General features: G+C 44.3%; 1 protein-coding gene across 4 annotated transcripts in view; it reads left to right on the top strand.

Annotated features, from left to right (window-relative positions):
* LOC138793061 (myotubularin-related protein 9-like) overlaps positions 1-26,984 on the top strand; it is a 44,146-nt gene that overhangs the window by 14,221 nt on the left and 2,941 nt on the right. The window contains exons 1-10 of one of the 4 annotated variants that reach the window (XM_069971343.1): positions 4,235-4,307; positions 6,118-6,271; positions 9,024-9,183; positions 10,770-10,895; positions 10,975-11,148; positions 18,721-18,938; positions 19,014-19,175; positions 19,334-19,475; positions 19,568-19,788; positions 26,825-26,979. In XM_069971343.1, the coding sequence (XP_069827444.1) occupies positions 9,040-9,183; positions 10,770-10,895; positions 10,975-11,148; positions 18,721-18,938; positions 19,014-19,175; positions 19,334-19,475; positions 19,568-19,788; positions 26,825-26,979 (1,342 nt within the window). In that variant the 5' untranslated portion in view covers positions 4,235-4,307; positions 6,118-6,271; positions 9,024-9,039. Of the gene's footprint in view, positions 1-3,975; positions 4,308-6,117; positions 6,272-9,023; positions 9,184-10,769; positions 10,896-10,974; positions 11,149-18,720; positions 18,939-19,013; positions 19,176-19,333; positions 19,476-19,567; positions 19,789-26,824; positions 26,980-26,984 lie in introns of those variants that run through there. The other 3 variants (XM_069971342.1, XM_069971340.1, XM_069971341.1) reach the window with 3 other exon arrangements.

The raw sequence follows: 26,984 nt of genomic DNA, 5'->3' as shown, positions 1-26,984 counted from the left end.
TAGAAATTGTAATGGAGCTTAATTTTTAACCTGAGAGGAAATACTTCAAAAAATTAATTCTGGAGAGGCTGGGTACTTGCTCTAAGCTTCTAGTCTACCTATAAAAACCTACAAAACCACCTTTACAACATCCTGCCACAAAAGATCAAAAACGTTACAAGAGACAATGCTCACTGTTACCGTTAGATAAAAACAAAATGTAAGTAACATAAGAACAATCTCATCCTGCTTGACAAAAGTCTGGTGACTTGTGTATGCTAATGCAAGAAACACCCCAGACGGGATTTATATACCCTGTATGATGCCTAGAAGGAGCCGTGCTCGGAACAAGGAAACTCTCTCCGGTGTTCTATGAATCCTTGGGCCATGCATGTTAATGATATGCAAATAATGAAAAAATGGAAGCAAAATATTCTGCTTGCAGCTCCCTGAAATTGCCAACCAAACCAATGACGTCCCAGATGTCCTCAATAGGAGATAAAACTGGAGACACTTTAGGGTGTAAGCTAATGAGACAAAAGGGGGACTTATCATTGAAAAGGATAGGGATCCACTTCAGCCTCCATTGCTGGTACCGTATTTCTGGGGCGCGGGAAAACAATAAACAAAGTAAACTTAACTATCCTCATGCCCCGTAAAGCCGCTCCTGGGTCCAGTTTGTGGCCAAAGAGTAAATGTTAATACACAGCAGAATGTTCCAGCCATTTAACCACTTGTGTGTACTTTATGGTCCACTCAACCTTATGATGAGTATTTGGTTTTTGAATAGGAATGTTAACAAGGGAATCAAGTATTTGTTTTCAGCCTACCACATGCTTTTATATCATCCAGCTTCTTAAAGGCAAACTAACAGCAAGTTAAAAGACTGTAACCTGCTGTTAAAGGGTTATCCAGCGCTACAAAAACATGGCCACTTTTCCCCCTACTGTTGTCTCCAGTTCAGGTGTGGTTTGCAATTAAGCTCCATTTACTTCAATGGAACTGAGTTTCAAAACCCCACCCAAACTGGAGACAACAGTAGGGGGAAAGTGGCCATGTTTTTGTAGCGCTGGATAACCCCTTTAAGTTTCCATAGGACTGGGAAAGTTTTTTTTCTTAATTTCTTTAAATTTAATCTTCTTACCTTCATCCTCAGTGCAGCTGTTGTTGAATCTTCTGTTTTATTAATATATACATTAAGTGTTTTGGTGCTCTGGGGGAGGGCAGCCCTCTGTGCACCAATCAGCCCCACTGGTTCACTCCTCTTTATAAATATCCATCCAGCGCTCTGCAGTAATGAGTGACAGGAGTAACGTCACTGCAGAGATCTGCCTCAATATTCATAAGAAGAAAGCTGGCAGGGCGGGTTGGTGCACTGAGGTGCCCCCAGTGCACTGAACCACCATGACTTAACCACCATGTGCAGGCGAGGTGGCGATGCTATCATAGTGTCAATAGCTGTTTCAGTAATACAAAGTGCAAACGAATGACTTCTGCCACTAGTATTCTGTAAATAACCTGTAAATTTACTGAAATCCAACAATCATACAGTCTTTTATTGCACAAGGAAGATACAGCTTTGTTTGATAAGACTATTTGGTCAATGTCACTTTAAGTGTAAGTATCTTACCTGCCAATATATCCCTATAATGCACGAAGTGCTGAGGATATAGGTAAGTTGTGATATAAGCAGTTAAATCCATATACTGATAAGGTGTTTTGGTGCACTGATGGTGGGGTTACTGCACTAATCTGCCCCCAGCTGGCCCGATCTGCTGATATCCATTAGAAGGGGAGGGTCGGCCGGGGGTCAGATCGGTGCACTGGGGGAGGTAGTTCTGTCTCCAGAGCACAGAACACCTATATAGCCTGTGTATTAAACTGCTAATATCACAGAACCGGCGCTGAGGATGACGGTAAGAAATGCACGCCCTGTGTGTTATAGGGATATATCTGCAGGTTAGAGACTTTTAACTTGCTGATAATTTCAGAACTCTGCGGCTGCAAAGATCATCCGGCCGGTACTGCAGTACCAGCCGGGATGATCTTTTTAGAGACCGGCCGATCCGTGACCCGGCGCTCTTTGGTAGGTTAATTGGGGAAAACAGGTATTTGATAAACTTCCGATCTTGCAAGTTTTCCCACCTACACAGAATGGAGAGGTCTGTAATTTCTTTTGTAAGCATGCTTCAACTGAGAGAGACAGAATCTATAAAAAAAAAAAAAAAGTCCCAAAAATCACATTGTTTCATTTTTAATTATTTTGCATTTTATTGCATGAAATAAGTATTTGATACAATAGAAAAACAGGGTTATGTTTGCACAAATATTTTGCAACCCTCCCAGTATATGAAAGGTCAAACTGTGATCTCCACATGCCATTAATAATATGCAGTAACCGGGCATGGCCAGTGACAGAAGCAAACTGCATCTGGGCCTATTCACAGCATAGGCCCAGCATAGGGTATCCCCTGGATCAGCTACTGATGGCCTATTCTTAGGATAGGCAATCAATCATATTTGTATGGAAAACCCCTTTAATAAACCAGATGCCCTAATATAAAATACAACTAATCATAGACAAAAGATAGGTGGCCATACATATTATATATAGGGCCAAGTCCACAGATCAATTTTTTCTGTCTGATTTATGGACAGAAAAAAAAACCTATTAAAGGAGAACTCTGCATAAAACGCAAAAATCCAAGCCTGGCAGGGTGGGAAAATAATAAGGAAATCATACTTACCCATCCCTGTGCCTCTGCAGTCACAGCGCCACCAGCGTACTGACAGGCTCCAATCTCCTGTTTCCTCAAGTCCTGTGAAGGACTGTGTTAGTGGCTGTGGTGGTGGTGGAGTGAGAATTTTTCAGCCAAGATGTGACATCACTGTATAAAGAGCTACAGGAGGCCGACGCAGGTCATAAGTGGTGTCACTGTGCTGTGGGGGCATGGGGGTGGGTAAGTATGACTTCTTTATTATGTTTCCACCCTACCCTGCCCTGCCAGCACAATTTTTTTAAGTTTTGGACGGAGTTGTAAAGTGCTGCGGAATATGTTGGTGCTATAAAAACAAATTGTATCATTACACTACAATAATATGTTTAAAGAGGATGTGCCCGGTTATCACGTACGGCGCCGTTCTATCCAGCAGAATCAATGGAGCTGCGTCATAAAGGGGAGGGAATTCCCTCCCACTGGGGGCGGGCTGGCCGACCTCCAGTGCTTCAGCTCGGCCCGGTACCACTGGATAGAACGGCGCCATACACAGGAACTGGGCCAGGGTTCGAAAAACGAACCGCGGCACCGGCTTCCTCATGACGGCGGCGTTCTATCGGTGTGTTAAATTCAAGAGTATGTACCTGGTGGTACATCCTCTTTAAGAGTGCACATGGGTTTAACTAGAGTGTAAAAGTGCAAATATCCCACAGATATATTATTAGTAGGGATGAGCAAATTTACAGCTAGGCTCATCTGTCGGCTTGTCAGCCATCTGCCCTTGAACTCTATGCCGCTCCAGGTGCCTGGAAAAGCTGAATCCAGTCCTGGGAAACTTCTTCCAGTCTCCCAGGACTGGATACAGCTTTTCTCAGCACCCAAAGCTGCACAAAGTTTAAAGGCAGCAGGCTGACAAGCCAACCACTGAGCCTAGCGAAGCGCTTTACTTCGCTAGTACTATAAACTGGCTCATCCCTAATTATTAGCCTCTCCATATACTGTAGCTCTAGCTGTACATTATCAGATATTTTGCATCAGTTGATATGGGCCACTTTACATACAATGCAGCGTATATAAAAGGTTATGACATGACAACGTCTATAGGAATAGGAGAGGGTTAAACCTTTTAACATTTATGTCAAGAAAACCTCAACTTCCTTCTTACAATGAGTAACTTTCCATCCTCTTTAGCTGCAGTGGTAACAGGCAGTTGCATAGTCTGAGGGAAATATGTCATTAAGGGTTGGCAAGGGATATTGTGTCACTTAGTATTGGTATCAGTCCTGTTTCGCTATGCATACTAAGCATTCCCTTGTGACCCTTTGCTTCTCTGAAGAGAAGATCTGCTAGATCATTGGAAATTAGTCTACAGGCAGAGCTCTACATTTACATGCGCCTCTTCCTGATACAGGATATGGAGCTCTCGCATCTTATACAGAGTTCACGAGTGGAGAATGTACGCGTCTGCTGCCCCCTAATGCCTCCTGTGACTGGGACCCTGTGTGTGAGCAGCCATCACTTGATTCTCTCAGCCAATCCTGTGGAGGGCACGCAACCAGAAAAGTGCGCACTGTGGCTATTGCATTGTGCTGTGGACTCAGTGGAGAAGAGGTAAAAATACCAAATGGCTGCTGTATGGGTGGAAAATCTGGGAACTTAAACTGTTAATGTAATGGTTCAGGGGAACGGCACCATTATTTTATTATTATTTATTGTTTTCTTGCATGTAGGACGTAAGGGGGAAAAAAGGTACCGCAATGGGGTCTGGTCTGGGGTCTGATAAATTTTTTTCAAAAGGGTATTTCCATCTCAACTAAAAGTTAATCTTTTAGGTCTCATCAAGATATATATTTTTAGAAATACATTCATTTCCCCCCCTTTTGCTGATATTCTGCTCTTTTCCTACTAGTGTTGATGGCTCGTTGTCTAGGTTACCGATAACCACTCTGCTCTTAAAACATTGGTCTGGCTGGTATATATATATATAGTGCAGTATATATACACATTACATTTATATATACACCAGCCAGACCAGTGGTAGTCGGTAAGATAAACAAAGAGCTGTCAACAAGGAGGGAAAGAGAAGCAGGAGAAGGAGAAAATTAAGTTTTCTTAGTGAATGCAATTACAAAAATGTTTAACTTGAAGAAACCTACAAGTATAACTATGTTAGTGGAGATGGGACTACCCCTTAAGGGTCTATTCACATGTACAGGATCTGCAGAAGTTTTGATGCTGTGTTATATGTTACAACACTAAATCTATAGCAGATCCTGTAGGTATGAATGGACCCTTAATTTCGCTACTTTAAAATGTATTTGAGTTCTTATCTGTTCTTTGTCTTGAAACTAGGAGCAGGAAGTTATAGGATCACTAAGGGCCAGGGGCGTTGCTAGGGTCCTAAAACATCCGGGTCACTGGCCCTCTGAGTGCCGTCATAAGCGGTTAGCGAAGGAACCCAGTGCAGAAGCTAGTAACTGTCAGGTAGGGGTCTGGGAAAAACAACAGACAAGTGCAGCCCTGCAACTGGCACCCGCCCTTAGCTGGCCCTACCTACTTGCCACAACAGCTCTAGGTAACTGCGGACAACTGGTCGACGTTCCCTATACTGTAACAAGTGCTACACAGAACAAGACAAGACGGACTTACACAACATTAGAAAAGTCAGAGGTCAGGGTCGGCAACAAACGGGCAGCGAGGTACGAAAATCGGAATCCAAAAGCGAGGTTGAGGTCACGAAATTCAGAGGTCAGAATAACTAGATAAACACGTCAGGAGATGCTAGGTCAAGGCACTAGAAACTATCACAGGCTATCACAGGCAGAGAACATGAGACAGAGTGAAAGACTTATAGGACTAGAAGTCCCAGCCCAACCCAGATACTGACAGCTAACTGGGCGGGTCAGCTGTCAGTCAAATGACTGTGATTGCAAACAGCTAGTGCTGATCAGCAGGTGGAGTGCAACACTGGTTACTGCTACAACCAGGAGCAGCAGAGTAGAGTATAGCAAAAACATAAATATCCTGGTTGCTATGGACGCCGAGCCGAACGTACGGCCCGAGTCCTAACAGTAACCCCAATGACCGCTTTATTAGCCCAGCTCTATTGCCGCCACTCATAATAATTGCGGCTAAGCAGACACAGGCAGCCACCCGCCCTGGGCTCCTGTCAGGGTCACTGTCATCGGTAGTGGTGCACACCACTGCCCAGGCAGCTCCTTCACAGCTCCCCCTGTACACACAGCCTCTGGGAGGTCTGTCCTAGCTCCTATCCTCTAGGCCAATGTGTCCCAACTTTTCGACCTCAGGGAACTCCTACCAGATAACATTCTACAGAATGCAAAAACCATTATTACAGTGACTCACAGGTGACGTCTTTTTTGACCTGAGATGTTCTCTTTCTCTTTTCCTCTCCATCCAGCCCAGACCACCATGATGATTGCAATTCATCTCTTCAGAACCTGCCAGACACACATCTTAGGCTCCACACTTTTCCTTCAACTTCCTTCCCTTTTCCCCTTCTATAGGCTCCCAAACTGTACTAATTCCACTGCTTGGTGTCAGTGAGTAGATAGGTAAGTGTGTTGCCCCCTGTATGGAGGATCCCCTGCTGTGCCCACATATAGTAATAATGTCCAGTGTTGTGCCCCATAGTAATAATGCCTCCTGCTGTGTTACCCCACATTGTAAAATGTCCCCTACTGTGCACCCTCATACAGTAATAATGCCCCCTGCTGAGCCCCCATAGTAATAATGTCTCCTGCTGTGCTCCCATATAGTAATAATGTCTCCTGCTGTGCCCCCATATACTGTAGTAATAATGCCTCCTGCTGTACCCCCATGTAGTAATAATGCCCCATGCTGTGCCCTCATATAGTAATAATGCCCCCATTGTGCCTTCCATATAGTAATAATGCTCCCTGATGTGCACCCATATAGTAATAATGTCTATTGCTGTGCCCTCATATAGTAATAATGCCCCCTGCTGTGCCCTTCACATAGTAATAATGCTTCCTGCTGTGCCCCATATAGTAATAATGTCCCCTGCTGTGCCCTTGATATAGTAATAATGCCCCCAATGTGCCCTCCATATAGTAATAATGCCTCCTGCTGTGCCTCCATATAGTAATAATGTCCCCTGCTGTGCCCCAATATAGTAATAATGCCCCCATGCTGTGCCCCCATATAGTAATAATGCTCCCTATGCTGTGCCCCCTATATAGTAATAATGCGCCCACTGTACCCTCCATATAGTAATAATGCCCCCTCTGCTGTGCCTCCTATATAGTATTAATGCGCCTGCTGTACCAACCATAGTAATAAAGTTCCCCTCCTGCCTGCAATTAACCTGACCGCCATCCCCACACACTACCTTACCTGACCCCTCCCACACACACTACCCTCCTTGACGCCCTCCACAAACACACATACTACCCCACCTGACCCTCATCCCCCCTCACACCATACCCCACCTGACCCCGTCACACACACACTACCCCACCTGACCACCCCCCCACATACACACTGCGCCATTTGACACCCCCCCAAACATACTACACCACCTGACTCTCCCCCTCCACACACATACACACTACACCACCTGACCCCCCACACATACACACTATCCCCCCTGACCTCCCTCTACACACACACACACCATCTCTCTCATCTTATGCATCAAGGAACCAGCAGGCCAAGTGTGTCCATTCGCATCCCCCCTGCCTCCTCACCTCCACCTGTGAGATGAGTGCCGCAGCGGTAGTAGCGGCAGCCTCACCTACTGCCCGCCTGACGTATCGCCTATATGTGCTCCTCCAATCCAATCAGCGCAGAGGCGGAGCGTGGAGCCTCTGCGCCAGGCCATGGTGCGTGTATCCAATCAACGCGTGAGCCTCGAATAAAACTGCCTAGCGACGCCACTGCTAAGGGAAGTATTTAATGGCCTGCTAGATCAACACTGGCTTACTGAGCCTATTACTCAGCCAGGTGATCATGCAGCAAGGGCTGTTTATACAGTATATCAGTATACAGTATAGTGATGTCCATGCAACCTTGTCGCGTATATAGAAAATAATAAAATTATTACTTACCTGTCCACGATCCTCCTGACTTTTCCCCATTGCAGTCACCGCTGAAACTTCTCAACCTTCTCAGACTGGACCACCAAATCTATCCAGACCCCACAATTAATCCACTCCACACACTACACATCTAAATCTGGATCAATTATAAAAATACATTTAGACTCCAGTCCAGACCCCTCCATTTTCTTACTGCTCTTCACTAGAACTTCACAACCAGAAGTGTGGACACCAACCTCTTCACCACCCAAAACTGCCCTAACTGCTCTTGTGTACTAAATACATCAGCAAGTTTTAGGCCTCATCCACATATCAGTTTTTCTTCTGGGACCTCAGGAATCAAGATCATTGATGTCCAGGAGAAACCGTCAGTTTTGCATACATTTTTGCGGATACTCAAAAAACGATAGGAGTGTAATAAATGGTCACAGGGTGGAGCCTGCTTAGTGGTTACCAAGTAATGCTTCAGTAAAAAACAAACGGGATACTGATGGTGTACTCATTTGTCGATCACTTAATATGGACCCTTTAACTTTTATTGGAGCCTCTGTTCTGCAAAAAACGGACCGTATAAGCACAAGTGCTACTTTTTTGCAGAACGGATCAGTGGCCAAATACAGATCTGTTTTCAAAACTGATGTGTGGATGACCATATTAAAATCAATGGCTCTTTTTTGTGACCATAAATAAGGATCCTGATATCCGGACAGAAAAAAAGATGTGTGGATGATGTACATGCAGATTTTGCAGCAGGTTTAAGGTTCTGCGCCAAAAGGGGTCAAATATCTAGAAAAAAAATACAACGTTGGGGGGGGGGGGGGAGAATTTATCAAGCCTACATCTGGTCTAACTGTGCAAAAAATATCACAAGTGGTTTGTGGAGAAAAAAATTATTTTCAGACCTTGTTCGACCAGATTCACTTCATTGACAAAGAGGCGTGGGGATTTATATTAGACTGGCGTACTCATAAGCCGGTCTTGATAAATCCCCCCCTTCCCCCATATAGAATATGCTGTAAATTATAAAATACACCACCACAGGGAGAAATGAAGCAGCATACCGTTAAATATTTAAATTATTGGGTTTTCAAAGTAAAACAATGAGCCATCTAGATAAAGTGGTGGCCTTACTAGTAGCTTTCGGCTCCACTCCCCTCCACCTCCTCATTCAGCTCTTTGTCTACAGATATGTATGGTTTTAATAAAGCTTTGTTATTATAGTACACTACATTTACATTTTCTATAGTGTTCAAAACATTGGCATGTTGAAGAGCAAAGAAAGCAGCAAAGATGGAGAAGGAAGATCAAGCTCGGGAACAGTCACTTTAAAGTGTAAGGATTTACGGGTTATTCAGCTGGAAATACCGGATATGGAAGAAACATTTAATGTTGCCCGCTCTGTCCAGGTCAGTAACAGTAAGGGCGATTATTTATCGTGCAAAAAATCGTTATATTGTTCACCGATGCAGGCAACAATCGAAAAATCGTTTGTATGTCGTTGATCGATGATTTAGAGCTGAACCTAAAATTATCGGTAATCGTTCACTAATGTTTTCCTGGGATCAGAAGGAGCAAACAATCGTAGTAACAATCGCAATAACGATCGTAGTAACGATCGTAACTAACGACTATCGTTCTGTGTAATATGATGAACGATTTCAGATTAACAATGTTTGCGATTGTTTATCGTTAATCGTTAAAAATCGCTCTATGTATTAGGACCCTAACTCCGAAGCCAACTCCTTCCCTTCATACACACAACCATAGAAAAAGTGCTATCAGTCGGCACCAGTGTGAATTGCTATTTTTTGACTGTATGTTTCAAAATGGTGCTCCCTGCGGGTACTGTTGTATTTCAGTTCACATCTTAATCTTTCTTGTCAGTTCTATAGGTGGAGAACAATGGTCAATATACAGTGCCCCTTCTGAAAATGTGTGTACATGGATTAACTTTTTCAGTCCCTATTGATTTCACTGGAAAAATTGTCACTGAGTCAGATCCAGTGGGGTATCTTGCATTTTTTTTCATGAAGCAGTACACGGACGGGAGGGCATTATCAAAAGTGTGTGAACATTTTCTGTTGTAAAAGAAGCAGCATGTTGTTACACAGGCCCTATTTTGCAACTATTTAACATGTAATGCTCTGCTTGCCACTCTTTAGAAAGTGGGTGGGGCTTAAGTGGGGTATGCCACTCAAACATAACTTAGATTACCCTTCCCAGCTTTACAAAGAAGCTACAAAGTTTCAGATAAAGCCTACCAGGACTTTACATCAGCTGCCTCGGAATTGATGGAGGATGAGATGAAGAGAAAAGCTCACACTAAGTTTTTTGTGTCTTCAGCAGAAAGCAGCAGCACAGATCTGGGGGAAGGTGACTGAATAGGTAACAACAAGTATGGAATGAATTGTTAGTCTCACCATGGGCAGCAGCATAGGAAAAATTAAACAAAATCAATAAAGAAGGAAAGTCCTTGGCAATATTTACCTTATCGGGTGCATATCCAGCATGTGACTCCCATATAGCATCACCTGGACTCCTTTACTACACAGAGTGGTACTTTCAGGGAGGGAGATGACCTAATTTAGGGTAGGGGGTACCTTATTTTGGGGGATGCCTTACTTTACTCTAGAGGGTAGGGTAGTAGGGATGTCTTATTTTTGGGGAAACACGGTAGGGAAATATCAAGATGGTCCCTTTTGTGTCACAGTCTAACTCATTTGTGAAAATTGCGACATGACAAGGGATTACTAAAGCCAGGCATCCATCCACAGACAGCTGTTTCGGGGTATTTGCCCCTCATCAGTGTGGAGCGGGATTCTGGCTAACTGGCTAAAACTGATGGTTTGATCATAGCAGACTGATGACAGGCAGATGGAAATAGTTAGAAATCTGTGTTCATAACCATAAATTCAGTGGCATAAAATGGGCAGGGTGACCTTGTCAGCTGGAAAGTAATAATAAAGAAGCTGCTCCGATTATATGTCTACAGGCCCTCTCCTCGCTGGATAACACTTCTCTCCGCTACCCGTTCTTCTTCAGACCAGCAGGATGCAAATTAGGAAAAGGATGGCCGAGAGATACCATGGAAAACTTTTATCATAAGTTGAAAGCTGAGGTGACGCCATCATACAGTAATGTCTGCTATATATTCTGTATGTGAGGATTGTAACAATATTTTGTATGTGTCTTCCTAGACAGATGCCTGGAGACTGAGTGATGTGAATAATAACTTTAAAGTTTGCCCCAGTTATCCAGAGAAGGTTATTGTACCTGTATCCTGTTCTGATGACACTTTGAAGAGAGCCGCAGCTTTCAGGCAAGGCCGCAGGTTCCCTGTACTGAGTTACTACCATTCAAGGAACAAAATGGTAAGCTATGGGGCCATGGTATAGACTTTCTACATTATCAAGGCTTTGCCGACTTTGAACCCTTTCTTGTCTTTTATAAGGTTCATCATGTTGTTTCTCTTGCTCATACTGGAATCTAGTCCTTATTGAATAAGATTTAACTAAAAAAAATATATTATTGGATTGGTCGAACTAGTCTATAATATGAGCAGGTTCCATGAGCCATTCTTGGGGATTAGGTGCATTGAAAACAATAAAAGGGGTTATCCAGTGCTACAAAAACATGGCCACTTTTCCCCCTACTGTTGTCTCCAGTTCAGGTGTGGTTTGCAATTAAGCTCCATTTATTTCAATGGAACTGAGTTTCAAAACCCCACCCAAACTGGAGACAACAGTAGGGGGAAAGTGGCCATGTTTTTGTAGTGCTGGATAACCCCTTTAATTAAAGGGGTTATCCAGTGCTACAAAAACATGGCCACTTTCTTCCAGAGACGGCACCACACTCTTGTCTCCAGATCAGGTGCGGTTTGAAATTAAGTTCCATTCACTTCAATGGAAATGAGTTGCAAAACCTGCACCCAAAGTTGAGACAAGAGTGATGCTGTCTCTGGAAGAAAGTGGCCATGTTTTTGGAGCACTGGATAATCCCTTTAATGACTACTTCTTATAGTTTGCCACCTAGTGGTAACAATGAATATGAGATGTAAAGAGGTTTGGATAGTGGTTACAGCCAAAGACTTTCTGAGTCTGTACGCAGTGTTCTGCCAATACAACAGCCAATCAAAACCTCTCATATTTAAAGAGTCACTGTCGTTTTTGTAATTGGGTTTATTAGCCAAATATGCCATTATCTGCATTCAAAAAGCCTTTTCCCAGGTCCCCCCCCCCTCTTTTCCATTCACTACAAATTATCAGGAAATCGTGTCTTGTTGTATTAGACATGCCCCTGTCTGTTCTATGAAGAGGGGAGGAGGGAGTTTAGTCAGCAGGAGATAGCAGAGAACAAAGGATTACACAGCGGGACCTGTGTGAAAGCTGTTAACAGAGGTCAGAGAGGTCAGTGCTGACTGTCAGAGCAGATAGCCCTGTGATTTAGCTGTAAATTAACTCTTTGTTGTCCTGTTTTGGTGCCTCATCTCCCTCCAACCCTCCCCATAGACAACTATTAAGACAGGGGGGAAAGCTTTAAACTGCTTTTTCAAGATAAAAATGCATTTTTCGACTAACACGATTACAAAGTTTCTTAAAATCGCCTGTACTATTGATTTCTGGAAAAAAAAAAAATAAACAACAGTGACACTTTAAACCCTAGAAGACCCTGGGCGTACAGGTACGTCCAGGATCGTCTACGGGTGTTCAGAGAGGAGCCGCACAGTGGCCCCGCTCTTAACCGCCGCAGTCCTGGGTGCCACATGTAGCCCGGGACCGCGGTTATTAGTGGGCACAGTCTGATTGCCGTGCCCGCTAAGTAAGTAATCAGATGCAGCTGTCAAAGTTGTAAGCCATTCCTGGTGTCTAGTGGGGTGGATCGCCCCCCCCCCCCCAGACGTTGTCCCGGAGGAACGATCCACACATCCGGCACCGGCCGGGGTCTGCGCCGTAAAGGTGCTGATCCCAGCTCGGCATCTCATCAATCTATGCAGTATAACTTTACTGCACAGTTCTCAATGAGATCAGTGTGCCTATACTAGAAGTCCCCCATAAGGAATAACCCTAATCCCAGGGGGAATAACCCTAACCCCTGGGGGGCTTCTAGTATAAGTGTAAAAAAAAAAAGTTTGAATCATCCCCTTTCCAAATGTTCTAAATGAAAAAAAAAATAATAGACATGTTTGCTATCGCCGCGTGTGTAATCGCCCGAACTATTAATTTATTTCATTCTTGATCTCGTATGGTAAACGGGGCAAGCGCAAAAAAAAATCCCAAACTGCAAAATTGCGCATTTTTGCCACATTAAATCCAGAAAATAATAATAAAAATAAAAAGCGATCAAAAAGTTGCATATCCGCAATCAAGCTACCAATAGAAAGTACACATCATGGCGCAAAAAATGACACCTCCCACAGCCCCATAGACCAAAGGATAAAAGCGCTATAAGCCTGGGAATAGAGCAATTTTAAGGAATATATATTTGTTAACAATGGTTTGAATTTTTTACATCAGATACAATGAAAGTTATACATGTTACATATCGTTGTAATCGTAATGACTTGAGGAACATGCATAACAAGTCAGTTTTATCCCAGGTCAAACGGCGTAAAAGCAAAAACCCCACAAATAAAAGAAATGCATATTTTTTTTTCAATTTAACCACAATTTTTGGGGGGTTTTGCAGTGTACTTTATGCAAAAAATCAGCCTGTCATTGCAAAGTACAATTAGTGGCACAAAAAATAAGGGCTCATGTAAGTTTCTAGGTGGCAAAATGCAACAAGGAGGAAAAAACAAAAATGCAAAAATTTAAATTGGCCGGGTCCTCTAAGGGTTACTATTAGAGATGAGCGAGCCTCGAGCATGCTTGAGTCGATCCGAACCCGAACTTTCGGCATTTGATTAGCAGTGGCTGCTGAAGTTGGATAAAGCTCTAAGGCAGGCATGCCCAAAGTCCGGCCGGAGGGCCATTTGCGGCCCGCGTTCCGAACTTTTACGGCCCCCCAGGTATCCAGCTTGCTATTATCTGCCTGTGTTATAAAGCATATAGCATGTAGCATGTAAAATGGTCGGCCTTTGCACATGTTCACTTCATCAAATTTGGCACTCTTCGAAAAAAGTTTGGACATGCCTGCTGTAAGGCTATGTGGAAATCATGGATATAGTCATTGGCTGTATCCATGATTTCCAGACAACCTTAGGGCTTTATCCAAGTTCAGCAGCCCCAGCTAATCAAATGCCGAGCGCTCGGGTTCGGATTGACTCGAACCCAAACCCGGTTGGCTCATCTCTAGTTACTATTGATTACACTTTTATGTGTCTTCAGGGTAAATTCACACGGGCGGATCCGCCGGGAGTCTCACGCACGAAATCCGCAGCTAATCTGCAGCTAATCCGCAATACACGTATTAATAATAATAAGAATAATACGTGTATTGCGGATTAGCCGCGGATTTTGTGCGTGAGACTCCTGGCAGATTCGCCCGTGTGAATTTACCCTTAAAGTGATACTGTCACCCCTGATTACATGAGTGATGTTCACAGCAACAACAGCTGCTGTACATTGCATAGATACCTGTGTTAGGAAGGTCTGGTTCTTCCTTTTGTTTAAAATGGTTTTAAACGCTGGTGCCACTGGGATGACAGTGTCACTGAGAAGAGACTTGCTGCTTGTTTCTCTAGGAAGTCCTAGAAAATATGGATACAGCCTATGGCCTATAACTGTATCTATGTTTTTTCCAGCAGCCTTAGGGCTACATCTAGGAAAAAACACACCAAGGTTAAAGGGGTTATCCAGCGCTACAAAAACATGGCCACTCTTCCCCCTACTGTTGTCTCCAGTTCAGGTGCGGTTTGCAATTAAGCTCCATTTACTTCAATGGAACTGAGTTTCAAAACGCCATGTTTTTGTAGCGCTGGATAACCCCTTTAACCCCTTAACGACCGCGGGCGTAAGTGTACGCCCCCAAAACCCGTGCCTTAACGCAAACGGGCGTACATTTACGCTCGCGGTTTCCACGATCGCTGCGTGTACACACGCAGTGATCGGGGAAGATGGCCTGCTATAATGTATAGCAGGCCATCCCTGCTTGTCGGCACGGGGGGTGATTAACCCCTCCCGTGCTGACGATCGCCGCTATTGGCTGATCAATTCAGATCAGCATATGGCGGCGATCTGCAGCTTTTTGACCCGATGGCTCGGAAAGCAATGGCGGTCGGTGCTGTCCGAGGACGGCACCGACCGCCATTACTGTTAAAAGTAATGGTGGCCACGGTGCCATGTCCCGATCGCCGTGACCGGCTGGCCGATCACGGCGATATAAGTACCCCATGAAAGGGTTAAATACCTGCTGTGGACACCACAAATGAAAAATTGAAGTCTAGAACAACGTTTTAGTGTAAAAAATACTTTTGTCTTTTTTCATGCCACATTGTTGGGAAAATCTGTGAAGCACCTGTGGGGTTCAGATGCTCACCGCACCCCTTGTTACATTCCTTGAGGGGTGTAGTTTTCTAAATGGTGTCCCTTTAGTGGTGATTTTTAGGTTTTGGCACCCCAGAGCCTCTGCCAAGCTGAAGTGGTACAGTCAGAAATGACCAAATATAACGGAGCCATTGAAATGCACTAGGCGCTCCCTTATATCTGAGGCTTGTGGTTGCGTCAAATAGCGCAATAGGGCCACATATGGGGTATTTCTATAAACTGCAGAAACGGGGCAATAAATATTGGGGTGCATTTCTCTGGTAATAAGTTTATAATTATGAAAAATATTGGATTACAATAAAATCTCTGCACAGAAAATTAAAATTTTAAAATTTCTTACTCACTTAGCTTTTATTTCTGTGACTCCCCTAAAGGGTTAAAAAACTTTCTGGATGTGCTTTTGCAGAGTTTGGGGGGTGCAGCCCCGCTTTGTGTGGCTTTCTAACATACAGGCCCCTCAAATACACTTTAAACCTGAACAGGTCCCTAAAAATATCTGATTTTGAAATTTTACTGAAAATTTGGAAATTTGCTGCTAATGTTTTACGCTTTCTATTGTCTAAAAAAATGAAATATAGTTTAATAAATGGTGCCAACATAAAGTAGACATGTTGCTAATGCTATTTAATATATAATTTATGTGGCATAACCATTTTCTGTACAAGCAGAAAAGGTTTAAAGTTGAAAAAATGCATTTTTTTTACAATTTTTCACATTATTTTGGGTTTTTTTCATAAAGATTCGTTATAAGTATCGACTCCAATTTACAAGAAATGTGAAGTACAATATGTCACGAGAAAACAATCTCAGAATCAGCCGGATAGGTAAAAGCATCCCGAAGTTATTAATGAATAAAGTGACACAGGTCATATTCATAAAATTTGCTCCAGTCCTTAAGGGGTTAATACAGCCCAAAAGAGACATGTCAATTTCTAAAGAATTGGCTTGGTCATTAGACAGTCTGTGTGCTTCACCTCTTATGGAACTCTCTGCATCATAATTCATTACAGCTGTGTCAGTTTATTAGCATACTATTTAAAGGAGAAGTCCCATCAAATTCAAACACTGGAGGAAGGCAGGAAAATGCAGGAAAACAATAAACAATGTAAACGAACTTGTCCTCATGCCTCAGTTGCACCACTCCGAGGTCCCACTGACGGACGCCGAATGTCATTTTCTGCTGGAACGTCACAGCCTGGCTGAGCAATTCCCACCTGGCCAGTCACTGATAGGTTGAGCGGGCAATCACTCAGCTGGGCATGTGATGTTGCAGCTGGTGAAGCTGCAGGACACTGATAGCTGTTAGCTGGACCCAGGAGTGGCACTACAGTGTACAAGGATAGGTAAGTTTTTACTTTATTATTTTCCTACACCCAAGTCTGCCTGTAATTTTTGCATTTTGTGGAACTTCTCCTTTAACTATTCCAGAACTGACAGTATCATATGCTGAGTTGTTGCCCTCCTACAGCCCCCTCCTAAATCTCCTGATCTCGGCTCCAGGGAGCATCAAGGGTGCATGGATACCTACTAGAGATGAGCGAACCGGGTTTAGGTTCGAGTCGATCCGAACCTGAACGTTCGGTATTTGATTAGCTGGGGCTGCTGAACTTGGATAAAGCTCTAAGGTTGTCTGGAAAACATGGATACAGCCAATGACTATATCCATGATTTCCACATAGCCTTAAGGCCCTATTCCACGGAACGATTATCTTTCGTTTTCGGACGATATCGACCGCTACGGACGATAATCGTTCCGTGGAATAGAGTGCAACGATCAGCCGACATCGTTCAGTCGTGATGTTTTTCAACATGTTGAAAAACAAGCGACTGATATAGCAACGATCTGCTGCCGTCGCTCCGTTGAATAGGAGCATCGGCAGCAGACGCTGCTATATCCTATGGGCTGCCCGGACGATCAGCGATCTTCCGAGCAGCCCCCCCCCCCCGCAGCCCCTCCCGCACTCACCCGCTCGCTGCAGCCGTGTTGAATAGCGGCGGCAGCGAGCGGGGAACGAGGAGCAAACGAGCGCTGACAGTGCTCGTTTGCTCCTCTTAACGACCCGTGGAATACGGGCTTTAGGGCTTTATCCAAGTTCAGCAGCCACCGCTAATCAAATGCCGAAAGTTCGGGTTCGAATTGACTCGAGCATGCTCCAGGTTTGCTCATCTCTAATATCTACCCATACAATAAGCATATACATAGCTAGTGATTATACTATGTAGAGAAATAAGGTGGCACCACCAGTAACTTACTTTTTTTTTTTAATTGTAGTAATACTAACGCTATGAATAACCAGTCGTGTTATGGTTTTTAGTAATTATGTTAGTCATGAAGAATGTCTGGCACTTGGTGGACAGTATAGTGAAAGGTATTCTGAGTAGCGAAGTAAAATGAATGTAACCTTATCAATTAAATTTTTATGGCTGAAATTCATGTATAACCTGTCATAGCCTAAAATTTATTAAAATTGGCCGGACTTCTCCTTTAACAAAAGAAGATGGCCCCGCACTAGCTTGATGGCTGCATGAATAACTGTCTAGTCACCTATTGTTTCACAGAAAAGACAATACAGGTTAGTCCACATTGTTCGTTGCATTCGTTCAGCCTAGGCAAGGGAAAAGCAGTCATTCAGCCTGTGCAGCAGCTGACTTCAGCATGTACACTCGACTGTTGGATAAAAATTTTTAACCATAGTCAACTACTTTTCTAGACAATGATGGCTAAAACAATCGTGTCGGTAAATTACAACTTTGATTAAAACTGTCAATTTTCATCAATTTTAGTGTATGACCTTCTTTGTAATTCAGAGCTGTGTTGCAATTCTGCAGGCTTCAGAGCGGAAATCTTCCAGCATTCTGTGCCTACACCAGGCACTATACAAGCAGTTTTAGCTATCTGAACTTAATGCTGCTTTATAAAACCATATAAGCATTTTATTGCACCTTCTTGTGTGGTGAGATGATGTCCTTTTATTAGATCTAGTCTTTCTTAGACCTGGTCTAAATGACAATCGTCTGGTCACCAAGACAATGCTATCTAATCTATCTGCATCATGTTATAGAGCAGGAAGAGCTGAGCAGATATGTATTTTTGTGGGAAAAGATTTAATAGAACTTGTAACTTTTTGATTGAAATCCCTGATCATTCTGTGTTAATGAGTCCAGTGGGCGGAGTCACTCAATGGTCTGGACTCTTTAGCATGGAAAAATTAGATTTCAAACAATAAATTACAAGTTATACATATTTTCCCATAAAGCTATATATCAATGCGCTCATCTCCTTTTGCTCTATAACATAATGCCAATAGCTTAGGTAGCATTTTTATGGTGAAGGGTTCCCTTTAACCTAGTTAAAAATATTGATTTCCCAAGCAAAAAAAAAAAAGGTAGTAATCACAAGGTTCATTATAAATGTTTGTTAGACCTTTTCTTAGCATGTGTACTCTCGCTGTGTCCCAGGTCTTGTTGCGATCCTCACAGCCTTTGGTTGGTCCTAACCACCACTGTTGTGAAGAAGATGAGATGTTGCTCAATGCTGCCCTCATGGGCCAATGGCGTGGATTTATTATCGATACTCGTGCCGAACAGGAAGCTAAGCAAGCAAGAAGTGCAGGGGGAGGCACCGAAAGTAAGAACAGATATACCAAGTGGTGTGTGCTCCATCGTCCATTAGAGAGGTGTGTAGAACAAAAGTGTTTTTTTCTTTTTTGTTTTTTTTTTAGGGAGTCTAATATTATGGCTTCTTTTTTTAGGGGACAGGCCCTACAAAGCAGCTTGGCACGCTTGGTTGGTGCCTGCTATGAGACCTACCTGGGAAGAAACCATTGGCTCAGTAAATTACAAGCTTCGCATTGGCTATCCCATATCAAGGAAGCTCTGAGCACCTCAGGTCTAGCTGCTGAATGCATTGAGAGGTAAAGGGAAAAGATGGAAAAGATAAATTGGGAATGTTGGTCTTGATAAAAATAAATAAATATGGCAGGCTGTATAACTAGACGGTGGCCAAAATTCACTATTTCATAGGAGAAGTAAGAAATGACATTTACAATATGTATATTATCTTTATGCACAGGGAAGGTACTTGCGTTCTTGTACACGGGCAGGAGGGGGCTAACAATACATTGCTGGTGACTTCGTTGGCACAACTTATCTTGTCTCCTGATTGTCGTACAGTGCTTGGCTTCCAGGACCTTATTGAACGTGAATGGCTACAGGTAGAACTCATAGACTTGTTTATACGCATTCTAGACAGGTAGTGCTTATGGAGTATGGCATTTTGGTATATGAAATGTTATTGTTTTCACAGGCAGGTCATCCCTTTCAGCTATGCTGTGCACGATCTGGGTGGGCACAGGGCCGTTTTCAACAGGAATCACCTAACTTTCTCCTTTTCTTGGACTGTTGTTGGCAACTTGCCCGACAGTTTCCTATGGCAATGGAGTTCAATGAGAAACTTTTATGCACACTTGCAACCCACGCCTACAGCTCAGAGTATGGCACCTTCGTATGCAACAATGAAAAAGAAAGGCAAGTACGATACACAATAAAGAAAACTATATTCAGGTATTCACTATGCATTTAAAAAAAAAAAGTAAAATGTTGCATCCATGCCACTACCTGTCACCAAGAGGAAAACAGAAAAACCTTGTAAGAAATCAACAAGTAGAATATGACAATGTCTGCGCTCTCCGTTGTCTTCCTCGCTTCTGCTGAAGTTCCACAGGCAGCTGAGGGCAGAAGCCAGAAAGATACCAGGGAGCGGGCAGAAGCCAGAAAGATACCAGGGAGCGGGCAGAAGCCGGAAAGATACCGGGGAGCGGACAGAAGCCGGAAAGATACCGGGGAGCGGGCAGAAGCCAGGAAGATACCGGGGAGCGGGCAGAAGCCAGGAAGATACCGGGGAGCGGACAGAAGCCAGGAAGATACCAGGGAGCGGGCAGAAGCCAGAAAGATACCGGGGAGAGGGCAGAAGCCAGAGAGATACCGGGGAGCGGGCAGAAGCCAGGAAGATACCGGGGAGCAGGCAGAAGCCAGAAAGATACCGGGGAGCGGGCACAAACTAAAAAGATACCGGAGAGCGGGCAGAAGCCAGAAAGATACCGGGGAGCGGGCAGAAGCCAGGAAGATACCGGGGAGCGGGCAGAAGCCAGAAAGATACCGGGGAACGGGCAGAAGCCAGAAAGATATCGGGGAGCGGGCAGAAGCCAGAAAGATACCGGGTAGCGGGCACAAACCAAAAAGATACCGGAGAGCGGGCAGAAGCCAGAAAGATACCGGGGAGCGGGCAGAAGCCAGGAAGATACCGTGGAGCGGGCAGAAGCCAGGAAGATACCGGGGAGCGGGCAGAAGCCAGAAAGATACTGGGGAGCGGGCAGAAGCCAGAAAGATACCGGAGACCGGGCAGAAGCCAGAAAGATACCGGGGAGCGGGCAGAAGCCAGAAAGATACCGGGGAGTGGGTAGGAGCCAGAATGATATCGGGGAGCAGACGGGAGCCAGAAAGGTACTGGGGATCGGACAGAAGCCAGAAAGATATCGGGGAGCGGTACAAGTCAGAGGGTTGCTAGGCTCCGGAAGTGCAAGTCTGAATCATTCCCCTTCAGCCTCGTATTCAATTCTCCCTGAGCCTCATTCATTGCCCTTTTTTTAAATAAAGTTTCTTCACATTTGATTAAACAGGGAAAAGTGCAGTCACCCAATAAAACACTTATATTTCTGGAATATATGGGTTTTACTGGGTGACTGCAAAAGGGCTACAAAATGCTATTAAAACGTAGTTCTTATTTAACACTAATCTTGGTTTAACCCCTTAACGACATCGGGCGTACGTATACGCCCCCGCAGGGTGGGCTTTAACGCAAACGGGCGTATACGTACGCCCGATGTTTCCCCGATCGCTGCGTGTTCGCACACAGCGATCGGGGAAGATGGCCTGCTATAAATCATAGCAGGCCATCTTAGCTTCACGGCACGGGGGGTGGTTAACACCCCCCGTGCTTACGATCGCCGCTTTAGGCTGATCAATTCAGATCAGCCAATAGCGGCGATCGGAACCGACCGCTATTACTGTAAAAAGTAATGGTGGTCACCGTGCCACCGGCCCGATCGCCGTGAACGGCTGTCCGGTACCGGCCGGCCGTTAACGGCGATCGGGCCGGTGGCACGGCTATCAGAGTCCCACAAAATAGTAAATACCTGCCCTGGACCCCTCAGCTAGGTAGCCGAGGGGTCCAGAGCAGGTATTTGTACATTACTCACCTGTCCCGGGCTCCTGATCGGCGTCTTCCGGGTTCGCGGCGTCCTCGTGTTCGTTCGGGTCTTCGGCTTCCTCCGTGACGTCACGTTCGGCTTCTCTCGGCTATTTTCGGCTCCAGCGTCGGCTTTTTCCGTATTTTGCGCTCTGCTGCCCTCTAGCGGCTGATATGTGTAATACACTTATCAGCAGCTACATGGATGTTCAGAATGTAGAAAAAGTTTTTTTTTTTTTTTTCAAATTTTTTTTTTCTATTTTCCGCACCCTATCGCCGCTGAGTGTTGATCAGCATCGCACGAAAGTGTGCTGCTAATCAGCAAGTCCTCCTTTTTGGCGTAGGGTGTTTTTTTTCTATATCCTACTGCCACGGTCTGCTTATAAGTGCCGCACATAAGTGCGGCATTTATCAGCAACTCCTTTGTTGGCGTAGGTTTTTTTTTTATACTTACTGTAAAAAAACACGTAAAAAACACTACATTACACCACACTACATTGAATAAAGTTTGACACTACACCACTACCATATACTAGTCCCCATATAAAGATGGCCCCCAGGGTGTTTTCGGCGTCAGAGGGATACGTTATTATTGCCTCCGACACCGAAACAGCCAGTGAGGATGAATGGGGGGGATCCTTCTTTCCTCCATTCATCCTCATCATCCTCATCATCCAGTGACGTGTCTGGGGGTAGCATAGCGTACGCTGCCCCCCAGACACGTCTTTTCTGCCAGTACCGTCCCAATAAGAGATGACGGTATGGAGTGAAATTCTACGAACTCTGTGAGAGTACCTCAGGGTACACTTACAGATTTAGGGTACATGCACACTGCGGAATGGCGAAGGATAACCCTTTGTGCATTCCGCAGCTGGCACCCACCGGCGGACTGATGCAGGCGTGCGTCTCCGCCCGTGTCATAGACTCCATGTTATGCATGGGCGGATTCCATCGTCCGTCCAAAGAATGAACACGTTGGACGGAGAGCTGAATCCGCCCGTGCATAGAATGGAGTCTATGACACGGGCGGAGACGCACGCCCGCATCAGTCCACCTGTGGGTTCCAGCTGCGGGATGCACAAAGGGTTATCTGTCGCGATTCCGCAGTGTGCACGTACCCTTAGAGTGTATGTAGTAAGGGACACCCGAATCCAGCCCCCAGATGCCCCCTCCCCCCCCATCCTCGGAACAAGTGGGAAGATCGTCCGGGAACTGATCTTCCCACTGCTGGATAAAGGTCACCACCTGTACGGGGATAACTTTTATACCAGCACCCCCTCTTCCGGTCCCTCGCTGCCCTGTAGCTTGCGGCACGATCCGAACATATCAGAAGCAGTAATAGAGCCCTAATATTTAGCAGCCATGGAGCGGACCCAGTGCTTCTGGATATGAAGGACCCCGTATCGCACTAGGGCAACATTTTCCAGGTGACGTCCCCCACACTGGAGAACGGGAGACCCCAGAAGAAGTGCAGAGTGTGGCGTAACAGGGGGATCAGGAAGGACACCATTTTCCCGTGTGACACCTGTCCTGATCACCCCGGCCTCTGCATACTGGATCGCTCCAAGGCGTACTACACGTCATTGGGGTTCCACATTATCTAAATTCTGTCCCTTATTCCTATTTCAGGGGTCACGTTGATCCAGGGATTATTCTGATCGTCATTATGGAGTCGGGAAGGAATTTTTCCCCTGTGATGAGGCTACTGTCGTCTGCCTCACGAGGGGTTTTTGCCTTCCTCTGGATCAACACAGGTTGAGTTTGATGGACACCTGTCATTTTCAACTTTATAAACTAATAATTGACCTAATACCCCCAAATAAATTAGAATTGTCCCTTTTCCCCAGCTAAGTAGGTATGGCCGCTATTCCCATTAGAGGATACCATGATGCAATTACAAAGCCTCTGTGCGGCCAGGACAGTAGAAAACCCCCACAAGTGACCCCATTCTGGAAACTACACCCGATAAAGGAATCTAACAAGGGGGGCAGCGGGGATATGGCCCCCTGGTGACGGCCACATTTGGGACGTGAAAATGAAAAAAATAGTATTTTTTATTTTCTCGGCACATGTTCTACGTAAGTGCCCGTCACCAGTGGGGTCCACATCCTCACTGCACCCCTTGTTAGATTCCTTATGGGGTGCAGTTTCCAGAATGGGGTCACTTGTCGGGGGTTTCTACTGTCCTGGCAGCACAGGAGCTTTGTAATTGCGACATGGCCTCCATCCTCCATTCCAGCCTCTAAATGGCACTCTGTCCCTTTGGTGACTTGCCCTGTGCCCATATGGCACATTATGCCCACATGTGGGGTATTTTCGTACTCAGGGGAAACTACCCTAAACGTTTTGTGTTCATTTTCTTTTTTAACCCCTTGTGGAAATGGAAAAAAAATCAAGGCTAGACCAACATTTAGTGTAGTTTTTGTAAAATTTTTACTCTAAATCATTAATTTTGTCATGATTTTTTCATTTTCACAAGGGGTTAAAAGATAAAAAAAAAAAATTTAATGTGTAGCGCAATTTCCCCTGAGTACGGAAATACCCCACATGTGTACATAAAGCGCCATTCGGGTGCAGGGTAAGCCTCCGAAGGGAAGGAGCGCCATTTGGTTTTTGAAGGCTGGATTTGGATGGAATGGATTTCGAGGGGCCATGTTGCATTCAAAAGGCCCCTGTGTTGCCAAGACAGTTGAAACCTCCCACAAGTGACCCCCATTATGGAAACTGCACCCCTCAGGGAATGTAACAAGGGGTGTAGTGAGCATATGGACCCCACTGGTGACGGGCACAAATGTGGAACAATGTGGCGTGAAAATGAAATATTACATTTTTTACACTATAATGTTGGTTTAGCCTTGAATTTATCATTTTCACAAGGGGTTAAAAGAGGAAAAAAAAACAAAATGTGTAGAGCAATTTCCCCCAAGTCCGTAAATACCCCACATGTGGACATAAAGCGCCATGTGGGTGCAGGGCAAGCCTCCCAAGGGAAGGAGCGCCATTTGGATTTTGGAGGTTGGATTTGGCTAGAATGGATGATGAACGCCATGTCGCATTTACAGAGCCCTCGTGCTGCCAAAACACTGGAAACCCCCCACAAGTGACCCCATTCTGGAAACTGCACCCCTCAGGGAATCTAACAAGGGATGCAGTGAGGATATGGACCCCTTGATGACGGGCACATTTATGCCATGAAAGTGAAAAAATGAAATTTTTTACTTTTACGTTACATTGTTCCACATTTGTGCCCGTCACCAGTGGGGTCCATATGCTCACTGCCCCCCTTGTTAGATTCCTTGAGGGGTGTAGTTTCCAGAATGGGGTCACTTGTGGGGGGGTTTCCAGTGTCTTGGCAGCACGAGGGCTCTGTAAATGCGACATGGCCCTTGAAATCCTTTTCAGTGAAATTCAGCTTCCTAAAGCCAATTGGCGCTCCTTCCCTTTGGAGGCTCGTCCTGCGCCCTCTTGGCACTTTATCGCCACATGTGGGGTATTTCCGTACTCGGGAGAAACTGCGCTACACATTTTGTGTCTTTTTTTGCCTCTTATCCCTTTAAGAAAATGAAAAATTGAAGGCTAGAACGTTTTAGTGTAAAAAATTAATTTTTCTTTTTTCACGCCATATTGTTCGGAAAATCTGTGAAGCACCTATGGGGTCCAGATGCTCACCGCACCCCTTGTTACATTCCTTGAGGGGTGTAGTTTTCTATATGGTGTCCCTTTAGGGGTGTTTTTTAGGTTTTGGCACCCAGAGCCTCTGCCAACCTGAAGTGGTACAGTCAAAAATGACCAAATATAAAGGAGGCGTTGAAATTCACTAGGCGCTCCTTTATATCTGAGGCTTGTGGTTGCGTCAAATAGCGCAATAGGGTCACATATGGGGTATTTCTATAAACTGCAGAAACGGGGCAATAAATATTGGGGTGCATTTCTCTGGTAATAGGTTTATCATTATGAAAAATATTGGATTACAATAAAATCTCTGCACAGAAAATTAAAATTTTCTAATTCCTTACACACTTAGCTTTTCTTTCTGTAACTCCCCTAAAGGGTTAAAACACTTTCTGGATATGCTTTTGCAGAGTTTGGGGGGTGCAGTTTCTGAAATGGGGTGCTTTGTGGGGCTTTCTAACATACAGGCCCCTCAAATACACTTTAAACCTGAACAGGTCCCTAAAAATATCTGATTTTGAAATTTTACTGAAAATTTGGAAATTTGCTGCTAATGTTTTAAGCTTCCTATCGTCTAAAAAAAATGAAAGATAGTTTAATAAATGCCGCCAACATAAAGTAGACATGTTGCTAATGCTATTTAATATATAATTTATGTGGTATAACCACTTTCTGTATACGCAAAAAAGTTTCAAAGTTGGAAAAATGCATTTTTTCACATTATTTGGGTTTTTTTCATAAAGATTTGTTATGAGTATCGACTCCAATTTACCAGAAATGTAAAGTACAATATGTCACGAGAAAACAATCTCAGAATCAGACGGATAGGTAAAAGCATCCCGAAGTTATTAATGAATAAAGTGACACTGGTCATATTCATAAAATTTGTCTGTCATTAAGGCCATTTCAGGCTCTGTCCTTAAGGGGTTAAGGGAGTTCTCCAACAAAACAAACATACCGTACATTAAGGCCATCTTTATACATGGCAAGACAGTGGCTGTTCTGAGACACAGAATGGCCACTGTCTGACACGTTCAACCCGGCGGATACTGCAGTACCGTCCCGGTTAACACTTTACATTGTCTGCACAGTACATTTCATTGTTCAATGAATAGCGTCCGCACATAATAGACATGGCGGTTTTCTGTGTGGCCACATGAAATCCCAGCCGAAGTGTATACAGTGTATAAATTCCAGCCGGGATTCCATAGCAGTTAATGTGATTAAACAACAGCTGTTGTTTAATAAAAAATAAAAAAATAATGTGTTTATGAGGCCTTAAACCCATTCATCCAAAACTGACATTTGTGGTTCCTAACTTATCCCTGAAAGCACATCAGATCCAGCTATTTTCCTATTAGGAATCACTTCTGTGTCTACAATGTAATTTTACCAACATAGTGTTTGAAGAGTCAAACGTTTCTGCAAGAGAAAAGATGACTGCTTAGCTACCCACCTGCATTCTCCCTTTGGAAAGAAAAAACACTTTAATTTTTTTCTGAGCTGTATGTATAAATGGCAGGTTACCCATAATCAAATGAAAGGACCCAAACCTCAAAAGCATCACACCCAGCACTTAGTATAAAGCTGTGCTACTTCTGCTGAACTGTGATATTCCCAAATATTAAATTAAACATTTTCCAGCAGGTATATCTACAAGGTACAAGAAAAAACTCACTCTCTTTGGGGTACTCTGAACAACTTCAGGCAGAGAAAGCACTATGTAAATCCGATGTATGAGAGAAACCCATTAGCCATTTGGCCATCAGTGGCACCACAAAGTATACAACTATGGGAAGGTGAG

Source organism: Dendropsophus ebraccatus, chromosome 5 (genome assembly GCF_027789765.1).
Source record: "Dendropsophus ebraccatus isolate aDenEbr1 chromosome 5, aDenEbr1.pat, whole genome shotgun sequence".
NCBI lineage: Eukaryota > Metazoa > Chordata > Amphibia > Anura > Hylidae > Dendropsophus > Dendropsophus ebraccatus.
The sequence above is the reverse complement of the archived record's forward strand: the minus strand, read 5'-3'. Positions and strand labels throughout refer to the sequence as shown.